This window comes from Muscardinus avellanarius (assembly GCF_963383645.1).
Source record: "Muscardinus avellanarius genome assembly, chromosome: 2".
In the NCBI taxonomy this organism is placed as follows: Eukaryota; Metazoa; Chordata; class Mammalia; order Rodentia; family Gliridae; genus Muscardinus; species Muscardinus avellanarius.
The window spans coordinates 65,733,985-65,749,742 of NC_137787.1; the positions used below are offsets into that span (position 1 = coordinate 65,733,985).

Consider the following 15,758-nt stretch of genomic DNA (forward strand, 5'->3'; position numbering starts at 1 on the left):
AGCAGCACACTTCGTAATAGTCAAAATATGGACCCACGAGGAATTTTAAATGCTAGGTGATGACCCAAGTTGATACAAGCCTTCAACCTTCCCCTGGAACCTTGGTTTAATCTCTCTCCTATCATACTCTAAGTGGGGCCATGTTTGAAGCCAAAGCCTCTTCAGGGATATTTTACTTTGGGTAGCCAACTTAGAAACTTTCTGCATAACTTGACAGTCTGTGAAGGGATTAAGAGTAGCTATTTGTCAGCAGGATCAGAATGCTCTGCTGTGGATTTTAAAACAACAAAGGGCTCTTACTCAACCAATGCCCCTTTTTCTGTAAATGTCAGAGTTTAAGAGCTGTCTACCTTCCCAGAATCCACAGAAACATGTAATTAAAGTGTTCAGGGCACCTTTAAAGGAAGCTGTCCTGGGAAGTCAATAAGCCCACCAGCAGGGTTTTAAAGGGCAGCCCGTGGGTTATAGAAAAAAGACTTTGGGCACTTGGGTATTAAAAAAAGAACATAGGTACACACTGATAATTTTCTACCCAGAGTAGATGTTGAGTGAAATGAGCTGAACATTTTAAAAGCATGACAAGGAATTGTGTTTAAATGCATCAAATAAAATAATCCCCTTAGAGTTGTAAGCAGGCCACCAAGTCTCCTGCTCCAGCCCGGAGGTTGACACATCAGCCTTTACTCCACCCTCTTCACCAGCCATCACATTCAAACACAGAGGTGTGTCTCCCTCCCTGCAGCTCCTCCCCATGCCCTCAGCATTGGGAAATGTGGCAGCTGGATGCATTTAGAATTTAATGAGCATTTTGCTCCAAACCAAGAAAAAATAGAAAAATCATTTACATTCCACATCTATTTCCCAAAACATCGTTGAATATTGATTCAATCACAGTATGTGTGTTTGTTAGGATGGTCGTAATTTCAAGCAATAAAATATTCCTTGCTCAATAAGCCATCAGCTTGCCTCCACATTATTAAAGAACGGCCCATGGAACACGGTCACCAGACATTTGTCCTGGCCTCGGTTCCAACTGCCGAGTCGCTTTTGCACTGGCATGTTGATTTGACCTAGTCAAATTGCAGAATTAAAAGAAATTTCTTTTCAGTAACATTTTGATCAGTAGACTCTTAAGTAAGTCTTTCAAGGGTGTTAGGTTCTACAGACTTTGAACATAAAGCATTTTTGTCGTTGTTGTTTTTGTGGTTCTGGAGATTGAACCCAGGGATATTCTACCCTTGAGCTACTCCCTCAGCCCGATTTTATCCTTATTTTTTGAAACAGGGTCTCATTATGTTGATGAGAGTCTCACTACTTGCTTAGGCTGTCCTGAAATCTGCCATCCTCCTGTCTCAGGGATTACAAGTGTGTGCCACCACACCTGGCTCAAACATAAAGTATTTAAGTCAAAGAGTCAAAATCAGCCAGGCATGGTGTTGCATGCAGTCCAGTGTGTGTTAACTTAGAAGACCCTGTTTCAAAACAAAATATAAAAAGAATAGGGTGTTAGTAGAACACCCCAGGGTTCAATCCCCAATACATCCCCCCAACTACACACACACAACTAATCAAAATTATAAGCCGGTAGTGATGGCGCACACTTGCGATCCCAGTACTCAGGAGGCTGAGACAGGAGGATGGCAGGTTCATGACCAGCCTCAACTACTTAGTGAGGCCCTCTGCAACTCAGTGAGACCTTGTTTCAAAATAAAGAATACAAAATAGGACTGGGAGTGTAGCTTGGAGGTAGAATGCCCCTGAGTTCCATTCCCAGTACCACAAAAAAAAAAAAAAAAAGAATCAAAATTACTCAAGAAGATGCCTTAGGAAGCACCCTACTGGACACTCCATGTCTCAGTGCAGAACAGCATGCTTGTCCTCTTATGTTGGGATAGATCATGCTTATTTATTGAGTATCAGTGAATTCAGTGGTTTATAAGTACATAGGTGAAAAACATGTCCCTTGAAAGCCTGGGCCTCCAGTCAGAGTGGGAGCTGCTCCTATCCACGAGTGGAGACAGCTCTGAGACTCCCACCTTCAGAAATGACATTTTTATTTTCTTTTGTTTTCAGAGTTGTGATTTAGAGGAGTTATTAATAATGTTTTCTATCCTTTGAGATTCTTCTATGGAATAGCTCCTCACTGGTCCTTCCATTACATTCAACAAGAAAAGAGCAAAGACAACATAATTTCATCTCAACACGCAGGATGAAGAGAACAATATTAAACAGGTGATGATTTTATCGTGCGAGTCTCCTAAAGCACACTGTAAAGGACTGCAGATGGAGCAGCAAGAAATGTGTATGCCCAGCTGAAGGCCCCACATTCGTGTTTGCAGACAGCATGTGAGAGGGAAGAGGGCTGGAGCATGGTGCTATGGGCTGGATAAACATCCCCCACAGACCCAGTCAGGCATAAAGGCTTGGTTGCCAGCCCATGGTGCACTGGGAGGTGGAAAGACCTGTACTGGAGGAGATGGGTTCAGTTGGAAGGAAGTTAGTCACTGAAGGCGTGCCCTCAGGATATTAGGATCCTGGCCCTTCCTATTTTTCCCCCTTTATTTTCTAGCTGCCACGAGCTTCCTCCACTATCTGCTCCCACCATGATGTACCATCTTACTACAGGCCCCAAAACAGTGGGCCAACAACCATGGACTGAAACCTTCAAAAATGTGGGCCCCAAATAAACCTTTCCTATTTTTAAACTAATTTATCTCATGTACTTTGTTATAGTAACAAAGATCTGACCACCACATATGGTTTCCCCTCTAATCCTGCCATGCAACTGGTTTTATGACTGCAAGTATGTTGCTCCCCTCTCTGGACCTCTATCTCTCATCTGAACAATAGGTAATGAACTGAAAGAAACTGGAGCTTCTGCTAACATTGGGAATCTAGGAACCTCTGTGTTTCTGTAAGACTCTTAGAGGTACTGGGTATAGTCAACTATACTTCAGCCTGGTTTAGAATCCCATCCTGGATAGGAAAGACAGAGTGCATCCAACTTTGGCATGGGAAAACAACCAGCACAAGTTATCAATGCCAGAACATTGTATTGCCCAGGTATAAGAGATTCGGTGAGGTATAAGCCTCGTTATCTGGCTGTGAACCCTGAAAAAGCAAAAGGTAGGGAGCACCTGTGCAGGAGCTCTCCCTCTCTTGAGCTCCTTCGTATCCTTCGAGGTCCGTCCTGGCTGCCTTGACCATGCCTCAGTGCTGTGCCCGCAGGTCACTCCTCATCAGGAAGAAGGCTTGTTAACCAGGTGGCCTCAGTCATGAGCAGCCACCTGTCTGCCTGGTTGCAGAGGGAAGGCCTGTTTACAGTCCCTAGAAAATTCTCGAATGTTCCAGTTCTCTATGTCAGAACTCTTTAGAGTTGGGGGTATGGAGTGTGAAGGAAGAAATGGACAAAAACTAAGCTTTCTGGGTCACTGCAATTCCATCACTAAGTTGCAGGGAGGCTACAGAGATCTTACAGAGTTGAAGACAAATATAACAGGGACCCCAGAAACAATTCTTTACCATTTCCAAATAAGGCAGTGCTTTTATTATTTTTTTACATTTATTTATTTATTTATTTATTTATTTATTTATTTATTTATTTATTTCAGTACTGGGGATGAAACCCAGGGGCATTCTACCTCTGAGCTACACCCCCAGCCCTATTTTTTTAGTCTTTATTTTGAAACAGGGTCTGAGTTGCAAGGGAATTCACTAAGTAGCTGAGGCTGTCTACGAACCTTGATCCTCCTGTCTCAGCCTCCCAAATGCTGGGAATACGAGTGTGAGCCACCACGCCCGGCAAAGCAGTGCTTTCAGAGAGCTATACCGGAATGATAAAATTCTAATATTCTCAGAGTAGAGGGTGGGGCAGCTGAGAGTATGAGAATGTTTTATGTGGCTTAGCCTTTTCTAAAGGGAAAAGGACAATCCCTACAAACCAAAATTTCTTGCATCTTTATATTCTAAGGAAGGCGATTCATGTGACAGAAATATTCAAACCAGGTTCCCTGTAGATCATCCCACTGAAATGTAACAATGAAAGCCCCACACAGTTGCCATGGCAGCCACTGCATACGGTCCAGCACTCGGGTCCTCTCAGAGCCAGGAAGACTGGGTGGAGTGAAGGGAGCGCTGGCCTCTGCTTTGGCTCTGCTCTCTCCTGGCCTCCACGTGTGTCCACATTCCCGGATCAGGCAGGTAGCCTGAGCTGGCTCCAAGGGGCAAAATGCAGACGAATCAGGGCGGCCCTGGGGAGGGTGAAGCAACACAGGCTGCCCTGCTGTTTTGTGCCCAGATACGTGCCACAGATTTCATTAATAAAGGAGAAAAAACGGAGTGCCATAGCGGATACGTGGATGTCCCTATAGATTCCCTCTTCTGAGAGGGCACTGCTGGAAATGCGCCTGCTCTCAGCTCCAGCTGCACCTCTTGAGAGGAATCGATTGCCCTCTGATACTGCAACTTCCTCTCCCACCCAGGGGCAGCCAAAGGCAGGCCAATGTGGAGACACAACTGAGGAGAACCCTCAAAGGCCCAGCCCTCTGGCTCCGAGGGGCTCCGAGGCCTGGCTGCCCTGCTCTGCGCAGGCTTTCCCTTTCCCCACCTGCCTTCCTCACTTCCTCCCCAGACCAGTCCCCTCCCAGAACTCTCCAACAGTCCTCCCATCCACAGGGTCGGTTTGCAGGAAACGCAATCTAAGATGAGGACTCATGAGTGCAAATGCACCACTCCAAAGGCGGCAGGCCAAGTGCACCTTGGGTGGACAAGTTTTAAAAATGAATTGCAGCCAGCTGTGGTGGCACAGGCCTATAATTCCAGTACTTGGGAGGCTGAGACAGGAGGACCACATTCGAGGCCAGCCTTAGCGACACAGTGAGACTCAGCAACTCAGTGAGACCCTGTTTTTAAAACAAAACTAAAAACGGCTGGGGGTGTACCTTAGAGGTAGAATGCCCTTGGGTTCAATCTCCAGTACCATAAAAGCAAGAGAGAGGGGGGGAGAGAGGGAGAGAGAGAGAAAGGGGAAGAGAGAGAGAGAGAGAGAGAGAGAGAGAGAGAGAGAGAGAGAGAAGGAAGGGAGGAAAGGAGGGAGGGAGGGAATGAGAGGGGCAATCAATTGGAACATGTATTATATCAGCTGTTCAGTTTAGGAGATAAAATAACTTTTTCCAGTTCTATTCTTGTATTTTCTCTATAGCAGAAGTAAAGGTAATTAAATTTGTGTGTGTGGGGCGGGGGGGGGTATGTTTGTTTTTGCAGTACTCAGAATTGAACCCAGGAGCATTCTACCTCCAAGCTATACTCCCAGCCCTATTTTTTTATTCTTTATTTTGAAACAGGGTCTCACTAAGTTGCAGAGGGGCTCACTAAGTAGTTGAGGCTAGCCACGAACCTTCAAACCTCCTGTCTCAGCCTCCTAAGTACTGGGATTACAAGCGTGCACCACCATGCCTGACTATAATTAAACTTTTAAGGAAAGAAATGAGAATAAAAATACTTTCAGTCCACAGCCTACCTGTGACAACTGGGGAGAAAGGCACATCTGGTAAGGTATCTGTGATGCTCAGGAGGGATCTGCTTTCAAATGTGTACCTTAAAATACTATTTATGCATTAGAGCATTTGCTTGCCCCGGCACTCTACTCAAATCAATGGTTACCCAACAGGAGCCTCTTACCTCCAGGACCAACCACAGCTGTCCTCCCACGCAGTGATCTGCTTTGTAAAACATCCCATAAAACTTTACAACATTGGGATGATTAGGGAGGAACTGCAGAATGTTGTATTCTGCCTCGATTTCTTCATCCATATCCTAAACAGGGTAAGAAAAAAAATGCATGCTGGGTTAAGACGCATGTGCAAGGAAAGGTGCAGATATAACATCATGCTCCAGTGATCAATCAATGAAGGACATTTACTATGGATTTTTAATGTCATCATTACCATATCTTCAGAATATCTAACAATGGACATCAGGTCCCAGTATAAATCTTTTAGCTATTATGCTATTAAAATTTCTTTATGGCTTTCTCTATTTCTTTAGCCATGCTATTATAAATATCATTTGTATTGAAAAATGTCTAAATTTTGAAACCAGTTAAGGAGAAGTAGCTTGAAGTCACCCAACCACGGGATGGGTCACACACAACCTCTCCGTGCAGAACAGCATAGAGCACTTAACCCTGGTGCTCTGAAATAAGATGTCAGCCTACGATGATCGACTATCACAAGTCTAGGTTACTTTGTGACTTACAGGGAAACCAGAGCGTGAAATGTATTGCCTTTCCAAGAGAGTAATTTTTGAGGAGCCCAGAAGGCCCAAACCAAAACAACAATGGGGAAGAAATAAAAGTCAAGGTAAGTGTTTTAAAAAATTTTTTATTGGTCCATTGTAGTCATAAATCTTAATGGAATACAAGATGGTAGAGGCACACATCACTCAATTAGCCCTTACCCAGTTCCCACCCCATTCCTTCCCCTCTCCCTCCTTCTCATGTCCGGGTTAGTGATTGACTTTGATATGTTTGTGAATGTACATCATTACATCAGGGAATTTCCCTCTTCCCCCTTCACATCTGTTAGGTCACCTTATTTGCTCATATATAGTTTCTTCTTCTTTTTTTTTTTTTTTTTTCTCCTTTCTTTTCTTTTTTTTTTTTTTTTTAGATTTTATTGGTGCACTGTATTCATACATCATAGTGGGATACAAACTTTTGTAGACATACATGCACACATCGCCCAGTCAGCCCCCACCCGATCCCCACCCCATTCCCTCCCTATCCCTCCTTCCCATGCTTGGCTTAGTGGTTGACATCTAGTATTATAGCAATTTATCCAACATTAAAAATGATAATCTCACATAACAGTTTCTTTTGTCTGATACCAAGCTTTTGATGACCTAAAGATAACATTTCAATACTTCGTTTTGCTTCCTTTCTTGCCAGAGGATATTTTTTTTCTGTTTTTTTAGGTGAAACTATCATATATTTATATATTTCTTTTTCAGAAAGAAAAATCTATCCTAATATGGAATATGGACTCTAGATACCCAAAACGATCTTGAAAAAGAACAAAGCTAGAAGATGTATATTTTCTGATTTCAAACCATATAAAGCTACAATAATTGAAACAGTGTAGTACTGTTCTAAAGGCATATATATAAACCATTGGAGTTAAATACAAGCCTAGAGCTAAATTCTTTCCTATATTGTCAAGTTATTTTTGACAAGGTTTCCACAAACATTTGGTGGTGGAAATAATAATATTTTAACTAAATATTGTTGAAAAATAATAATTACATGGAAAAGAATAAAATTGGACCCTTACCTAATCCCACATACAAGTATTAACTCAAAATAGATAAAAGGCCTAAATATAAATCTTAAGACTATAAACTTTTAGAAGAAAATCTGGGTCATAAAATCTCACAACATTGAAATTGGCAGTGATTTCTTGGATATGATTTCAATGGCACAGGCAACAGAAGAATATACAAACTCCCTAAAAAATAAAAAAACATTGTATATCCAAAGACAATGTAAACAGAGTTAAAAGTTACTAATGGAATTGGATAAAATATTTCCAAATGCTATATCTGAAGGTATATTAATATTCCAACTAGAAATCCTAAAAATTAACAACAATAAAGGCAAACAATACCATTTAGAGATAGGTAAAAGACTAACATAAATAATGAATCTCCACAGATAACCAATCTTAGTTGTCTGTTGGATAGAAAGTCTTGTTTCTCTGGTTCTGGTGTGTGTTACCTATTTCTTCTTTGTAATTAATCTCTTTGAGTATTTTCTCTAGCGCTGGTTTTGAAGACATAAATTCCTTCAGTTTCTGTTTGTCATGGAAGCTTCTTATTTCTCCATCTAATTTGATAGAAAGTTTTGCTGGATAGGAAATTTTTGGCTGGAAGTTGTTTTCTTTCAGAGTTTGGAATATGTTACTCCAAGCCCTTCTGGCTCTCATGACTTGGTTTGGGAAGTCTGGAGTGATTCTAATTGGTTTGCCTCTGAATGTCACTTGGCCCTTTGTTTTTGTTGCCTTTAAGATTCTCTGCTTGGCTTCCACATTGGTCATTTTGACAATTATGTGGCGTGGGGATCCTCTTCTCCGATCCTGTCTAAAGGGAGTTCTATAAATTTCCTGGATCTGTGTATCAACCTCTTGCTCTATGTTTGGAAAATTTTCTGCTATTACTTCCTTGAAGAGATTGTTGATCCCTTTGGTTTCACTTTCTTTTCCCTCCTCTATTCCAATTATTCTTAGGTTAGCTCTCTTAAAATGGGCCCATATTTCTTCAATGTCAGATTCCTGCTGTTGGATATTTTTTTCTAGATTAGAAACTATGCGTTCATTTTTGGATTGCTCATCTTCTAAGAGCGAGATTCTGTTCTCTATGTGGTCTAATCGGTTGTTTGTGCTTTGAATTGAGGCCTTTACTTAATTAATTGCATCCTTTATCTCTTTTTGGCTCTCTCTGAGTTCTTTTCGAAGCACCTCTATTATTTCTACAGTTATTTTCCTGATTTGATCTTCTAGAAATCTCTGATTTTCTGTTTTGTCGGGTTCTGATGTTGTGGGATTGTGGGCATTCATTGCTCCAGTGTTATTCCTCTTTCCCATGATTTCGGAGGTTTGTGCCTTCTCTGGGTTCTTCCCTTGGGTCACTATGACTTCACTAAAGCTGCTCTGGATCTCGAGTCTGTAGTATCTCAGACCCCACTACTCCTTTACTGGGTTGTATCACAGAGTCTCTGACCCTGGGAGTCGATAGAGGCTGCTTTAAACTATGGGGGGTGCCAGGTTGCACGTTCTCCTATGGTGTGATATCTCTGCCACCGCCACTCCCTCACTGGGTCAAGTCCCAGGGAGTACAGTACTGGGATTTCTCCTCTGTGGCCCGCAATTTGACTCACTGTTCTTGAGTACGCAGATGTAGCTGTACTGGCCTCACTGAATTCGCTGCTGCTGCCGCCGGTGGCAATATGGCGCCGTTGCCACGCCCTCGGCCGTGAGGCTGGCGTATTTTTTCTTCTCTGGTTTTGAGTTCCACTTTGAGTCCCTGTAGCGTGTGCTGAGCTCAGCCAATGGGAGCTTTAAATGCTTTCTGCGCCGAAAGATCCCGCCTGGCTGTTCCGCAGCGGCTCACCTTGGCTTGCTGTAGCCGCCCGGAGAGTTCGCTGCTGCCGCCGGCAGTATGGCGCTGCTGCCGCGTCCTCGGGCGCGTGTATCTCCTCTGTGGCTCTGAGCTCTGTTCTCAGTCAGCTTTCTCTCTGGAGCCTGGTGGTTTTTTTGTTTTTCTGGTGATGGTGTTTTCTGGCTATGAAAGGCGCTAATTTTGTGGTAATGGAGATTGGTTGTTAGCGGGGCTCTTAAGCCCCACTTTTCTCGGTCGCCATCTTCCCGGAAGTCCTAGTTTCTTCTTCTTTGTCTAGAGTTCCTTGCAAATTAATGCAACCACTTTGGAAAACAGAATGGAGGAGCCTCAGAAGAATGAGAATGAATCTACCATATGGCCCAGCAATACCATTTCTGGGTATCTACTCAAAAGAATGGAAACCAAACTAACAAACTAATGCACGCACATCTATGTTCATAGCCACACAATTCACAATTGCCAAACTATGGGACCAGCCAAGATGTCCATCAACAGATGAATGGATTACAAAACTATGGGATAGGTACACAGTGGAATTTTCCTCATCCATAAAGAAGAACACAATTACATCATTTACAGGGAAATGTATGGAACTGGAGAGCATTATGCTAAGTGAGATTAGTCAGTCACCAAAAAAAAAAATAAGAATTTGGATGCACTCCCTAAGCTGTGGAGGCTAAGGGAGAAAATGGGTCATAGGAAGAACTCAAAGGTAAGTTTTAACTGCAAGCAAAGTTCCTTCCTTCCAAGGAGATGACAGATCAAGACCCAATGGGAGATTTTATACCAGCTTTCATGAAAAGTATCCCTAAAACCAGGAAATGAAGTGGAAAGCTTGGTGTGCATTTTACCATTACTTACACTGATTGGATCCAGAATTTTCACAGCAGCTAAGCTCCCATCTTTCTTGTTGGTTACCTTGTAGACCTTGCCATAGGTGCCTTTACCAATGGTCTCTATAATTTCCCAGGTGTCCGTGGGATCTGGAAGTGACTCAAGTCCAAGCATCATGGGGTTGTAGTGAAATAATCCATACAAATGTTTCCTGATGGGGAGAAATTTTGTCATATGCAACAGATCATAGGAATGAAGGCAGTGACCTCTGTAAACAAAAATGTTTCTTATAGAGCCGGGCGTGGTGGCGCACGCTTGTAATCCCCGTGCTTGGGAGGCAGAGACAGGAGGATTGCGCAAGTTCGAAGCCAGCAGCGCTGGCTTAAGAGACCCTGTCTCAAAAATATAAAATAGAGCATTTGGGAGGCTGAGACCTGGAGGATCGCAGTTCGCGGACAGCCTCAGCTACTTAGTGAGGCCTTCTGCAACTCAGTGAGACCCGGTTTCAAAATAAAGAATAAAAAAAAAATTGACCCTGCTGCAACCTTGATCTTAGGCTTCTAGTCTCCAGAACCATGGTACATGGTTAAATAAAACCTGTTGTTGTTGTTGTTGTTGTTGTTGTTGTTGTTGTTGTTGTTGTTATTGTTTCTTTTCTTTTTTCTTTCCTTTGTTTTTGGTACTGATTATCAGGAGCATTCTACATCTGAGCTATATTCCTAGCTCAATTTTTTTATTTTCTTTTTCTCTTTCTTTCTTTTTATTTATTTATTTTAAGATAGTATCTCACCAAGTTGCTGAGAGTCTCGTTAAATTTCTGGGCCTGACCTGACACCTGGTGATCCTCCTCCTGTCTCAGCTTCCCAAGTACTGGGATTAGAGGCATGTGCCACTATGCCCAGCTCAAATCTCTTTTAAGCCACTCAGCCTATGGTACTTGGTTATGGCAACCCTAAGAAACAACATATTCCCATCTTACAAATGAATAATCAAAGCCCACGTGGGTGATACAACTACTTAGGGGCAGTGCAGGAATGGGATTCCAGGCTTCCCTAGGTCCAATCCGGTTACCCTCACAACAGGATGGATGGGAGTCAGCTGGTTCGTTCTTTCTGACACACTGCACCAAATACTGAAAAGATCTGTGAAGGAGATATTTCAATCACATGGAAACTAAATACCCCATGGTCCTAATGGATGGCAAACTCTGTTCCCCTAAACAAGAACAACCCACCAAGGGATTCATTTACAGTGAGCGCCAGGGCTGGGGAAGTAAAGGCAGACGACTCAGGTTCTACCACCCTGTCTATCAGGTACTGTGGCATCTACAGAGAGGGTTATAAAAAGGCATGGCAGGACAGGGGCACTGCTGACAGTGGTGTCCGCCTTCCCTCTTTAAAATCAATACCTGAAGCCGGGCATGGTGGTGCACGCTTGTAATCCCAGTACTTGGGGGGCTGAGACAGGAGGATCACGCAGGTTCGAAGCCAGCCTCAGCAGCTTAGTGAGGCTCTCAGCAACTTAGTGAGACCCTGTTTCCAAATAAAATTTAAAAATAGGTCTGGGAGTGTAATCTGGATATAGAAAGCCCCTGGGTTCCATCCTCAGTCACACACACACACACACACACACACACACACACAGAATAAAATCAATACCTGATTATAAACTCTCTGGCCACTGATTCCACAGTCAGCCCAAAGAGCAGCTACTCATACAGCCCCATGATGGTGGTATCACCGGATCCAGGGAAGCAGTGGGAACAGCCCTGCTGGGAGCTTTTTGTTGGTCTTATATTCATGGTTCACTGTTTCCTAATGAAGCACTGAATTGAATAGCACCAGGAAAATCAATAGGCAGAAGATCCTGAGCCTGACCTTCCTCTGCCCCTGGACTCCTGCTCTCTCAAGAGAAAGAATATCAATACGCTAACACCCAGATGATCAAAAACACTCCTGGCCACCAAACACTATAATCATTGTCATCTTGTCCCTGAAAAGGAGCTGCCACCGGCCTGAAGGCGAATCTGCCCAAGGCTAACTGCGAGTGATGGGGAAGAACAGAGAACTGCCTCCCTGGGCGGACTGTCCTGACGCAGCCAGCCCGGGGCCCGGCAGGAAAACCAGTTGCCTACAGTGAGCCCTGACCTGAGCAATTGAAAAAGCCCAAGAAACGAATTTCACACGGTGCCTTAAAATGGATGTGTATAGTGAAGAAGGAAGAAAGTTAACCCACAGGAGAAAGGGGCTCATGATCCATACCCCGCTCATTCACCTGCACAGAGGCCATGGGAGGAAAGCGCCCTTGCTGGATCAAAGCAGTAGGCAAGCCCAGCTCTTCCAGGTGGCAGGAAGCACTCGGCACATGCAATCAGACTGTAGCCACTACTTCCACATCCTGCTTTCTTTCCTGCTTTGGCCTGTCACCTCTTCTGGCTAAACAAAACTATATTCACTCCAAGGTGATGATAACTTTTCTTCCCTTCTTTCAACAATAGGACAGAAAGTAGCCAAAATTACTTTAAATAATTATTTATGTACTAAATAGGTATTAAATAATGGTTGAATTCAGCTATACTCAGTTCTAGAAGAAATATAAGGAGGAAAAAGAAACTGAGCTCTGTTCTCAAGGCTTCAAGTTTGTTTTGAAAATCTTCTGACTTCTGGGCCAAGATGGCAAAGTAAAGTCAGGGGTCACTGTTCCCAAAAACCACATGAATGAGCCACATGAATAATAAAACTTGAAATCCAGCCATGAAGTTAAAACTACTATATGAAGTTATTAAAGAAACAGGGAACACAACTCCATGCCCTAATCTTTGAAAAGGTGCATTTAGGAAAAGAGAAAGACGGAAGGTCCCAGGAATCACTGCTGTTCTCAGACTGGCTCCCTCGCGCTTCTTTCAGAGTATGGTAGAGTTTTGGAGATGGCTGAAAAATCCCAGCCACACTCCCAACTTAGGAAGAAACAGACAGGTAAGTTAGTGGTGGGGGAAAGGGTGGTACATTTATTATACATTCAATAAGGACTTATTAAGAACCTCTTATATGCGTTATTCAACACTCAGCTCTGAAAAGGAAGTTGAAGAAATAACTAGGCTCCATTCTAAAATCAAGAACACTGCCAAAGCTATGCCCACCCGGGACATGACCTGAGCACAGCACTTTCAAGAGTTCAGAAAGGAGAGCAAAGCTGATGCATACGCATCAACTGTCACGGACCTTAATGCTCATCGCTCATAAATCTAGGGGAAAATGAACAAGTCTCGCAAAGACGGACATTTCCTGGTAAAATTACAGAATGTCAAGGCAAATAAAGTATTTCTCAAATATATAAGGGACAACACACACACACACACACACACACACACACACACACACACACACACCTCAAAACTAAAAGTAGTAGAAAATAAAACAAAAGCTCAAATTTCCTTCCACAGTACTAGTCAATAACATAAAAATACATAACCCATGCATACAATGATCTGGAATAAAAAAAGTGCAAGCAAATATTTTTATATTCACCTAAATTGTTATGCATAAATAAAAACAACAGATACTTTCAGGTGTGTTAAAGTTTAGTGACTCCTTAAGTTCTCCCCCCCCCCACACACAAAATGGTTTGAATCCAAAATCTAGCAATAAGTAGAGCTCTAAAAAAAATTACAAGTCTGTTAGAAAAAACTGAACCTATTTATACCTGAAATAAAGCTAATCACCAGTGTAAACTATATTTATAGGAGAGAAATATTAAATATTTCAATAAAAAAGAATAATATACCAAATCTAACAACTTGAGGAGAGAAGAAAAAATAAGAGTAAAATTTCTTCACATTTCTTATTTTCTAAAGATGATAAAACAAGAAACTCAGACTTTATTATTATCCTATTTGAAATCATTAAGTTAGCAAAGCAAAGTGACAAAATTAGTAGTAAGGAGAAAATACATGTATCAGTTTTATTTCCCATCTCAGTAGGCAGTCAATAGACAACTGGAAAATAAAAGTTACAACTACTATATAAAATTATTAAAGAAATCTCTAAAATACCTAAAAATAGATTATAAACCTTTGAAATTATCACAAGGAAAGGACAACCCATGGAGCAAAAGATAGCAGGGTTTGAGAGGAGGGAAAGGGAGAAAGCATTAAAATTAAAAAAAAAAAAAAAATGTAGCCGGGCGTGGTGGCGCACGCTTGTAATCCCTGCGCTTGGGAGGCAGAGACGAGAGGATCGCGCAGGTTTGAAGCCAGCTATGCTGGCTTAAGAGGCCCTGTTTCCAAATAAAAATATAAAAATAGGTCTGGGAGTATAGCCTGGAGGTAGAAGGGTTTCCAGGAACCCCAGTACCACCAAAAATAAAATTAAAAATGAAAATTAAAAATCATTAAGATAAAAAATATCTATTATAATGATAAATATAGGATTCTTTTAAAAGATCAAAATATAGGGAGAAAACTGATCTGTAGAGATCCCCATCTAAAGCAAACATTCCAAGAGTCTTTTATGACTTAGAAAGTTTAAAAGTATATATTTATGCTACATATATATATTAGCAATACACACCAGGTAAATGGAAACAAATCATAGTGTTAATGTCATAAAATAGTCAAGTCAAAAGTGATCAAAGAACATAAGATTCCCCACGGCATTCTTCTGAGAAACCCATTCCCATGAGTTGATTTGTGTTTCCCACAACCCAAGCAGGCCCGGCCTGAACCCTCACTGAAAACCCTAAGTTAGTCTGTAATGGAGGTGCGGCCTTACCTTGTTCAAAGTGAAGCAACTTGTCGCGTGTGCCCTGAGAGCTCCCGCAGCTAGTCAAGCCCATCGAGTGTGATTTAAATAGAAACCCGTCCAACAACATTTTATACTCAAGAGAAAAGTCATGACAAAGATTTCCATGCATGAAGATGCTATTGAGGATGTTTCTTCTAGATATTATATTATGTTTTATATATAAATATATATGTAAATCACATCAAACAGGATACTTTTGAAACTACAGGATGGCTTTTGGAAAGAAAAATTAGAAAATGGAAGAGAGGAAATTTGTACAAATATCAAATATAATGCTCAGAAATACACAAAATAAGAAAGTGCATACCATAGAGCTGTGAGTAAATCAAAGAATAATTCCACACCAATACATAAACAATTGCATGGTGTGGTGGTGAAGACGGTCAGGGTAGGGATGGGCGCCATCACATACAACCCCTGTCCCCACTGCTAGACAGTTTTCATGGGCTGATGATAAAGCTGTTTGTCACTTGGGCCTCTAACTTTTGCAAAATAGCGTCTGTAGATTAAAAGTCTCATTTAGTTACTTAAAAACAGATTTCATTTACAGAAATGACTAAACTTTACAAAAACCATTGAAAAAGGTATTAATAAACAGGACACATCCTATAAAATCCTTGCCTTTACTTAGAAAAACAATTCTATTCTTCTGTGGAGAAATCATATGCTTCAGGGTAAAAAGTCATCAAGCTATCAAAACAGAAAACACTATGATTATAGGATCATGGAAGGCTGTAGTAGGACAGGAGAAAAATCTATTCATTTAATTTTAGCAAGTTCCCAACTACTTCACAAATATATGACTAATTTATTAACACTTCATAGACTATAAGTCCTCTCAACTCTGTCCCAAAAATACATTCCTGTACCACTCATACCCCTGCCACCCAGGGCCACCGCAAGGTCCCAAGAAGCCTAAGGGCAAACTGGAAAAAAGGCACTCTGCTGCTG

General features: G+C 41.9%; 1 protein-coding gene across 1 annotated transcript in view; it reads right to left on the bottom strand.

Annotated features, from left to right (window-relative positions):
* Positions 1 to 11,806, bottom strand: part of MYO3B (myosin IIIB) — a gene marked incomplete at both ends in the record, with an annotated part of 191,426 nt that extends 179,620 nt beyond the window's left edge. The window contains 3 exons of the mRNA XM_080689381.1: positions 5,680 to 5,814; positions 10,033 to 10,216; positions 11,724 to 11,806. Of these exons, the coding sequence (XP_080545507.1) occupies positions 5,680 to 5,814; positions 10,033 to 10,216; positions 11,724 to 11,806 (402 nt within the window). The remainder of the gene's footprint in view (positions 1 to 5,679; positions 5,815 to 10,032; positions 10,217 to 11,723) is intronic.
* Between the last annotated feature and the right edge of the window lie 3,952 nt (positions 11,807 to 15,758).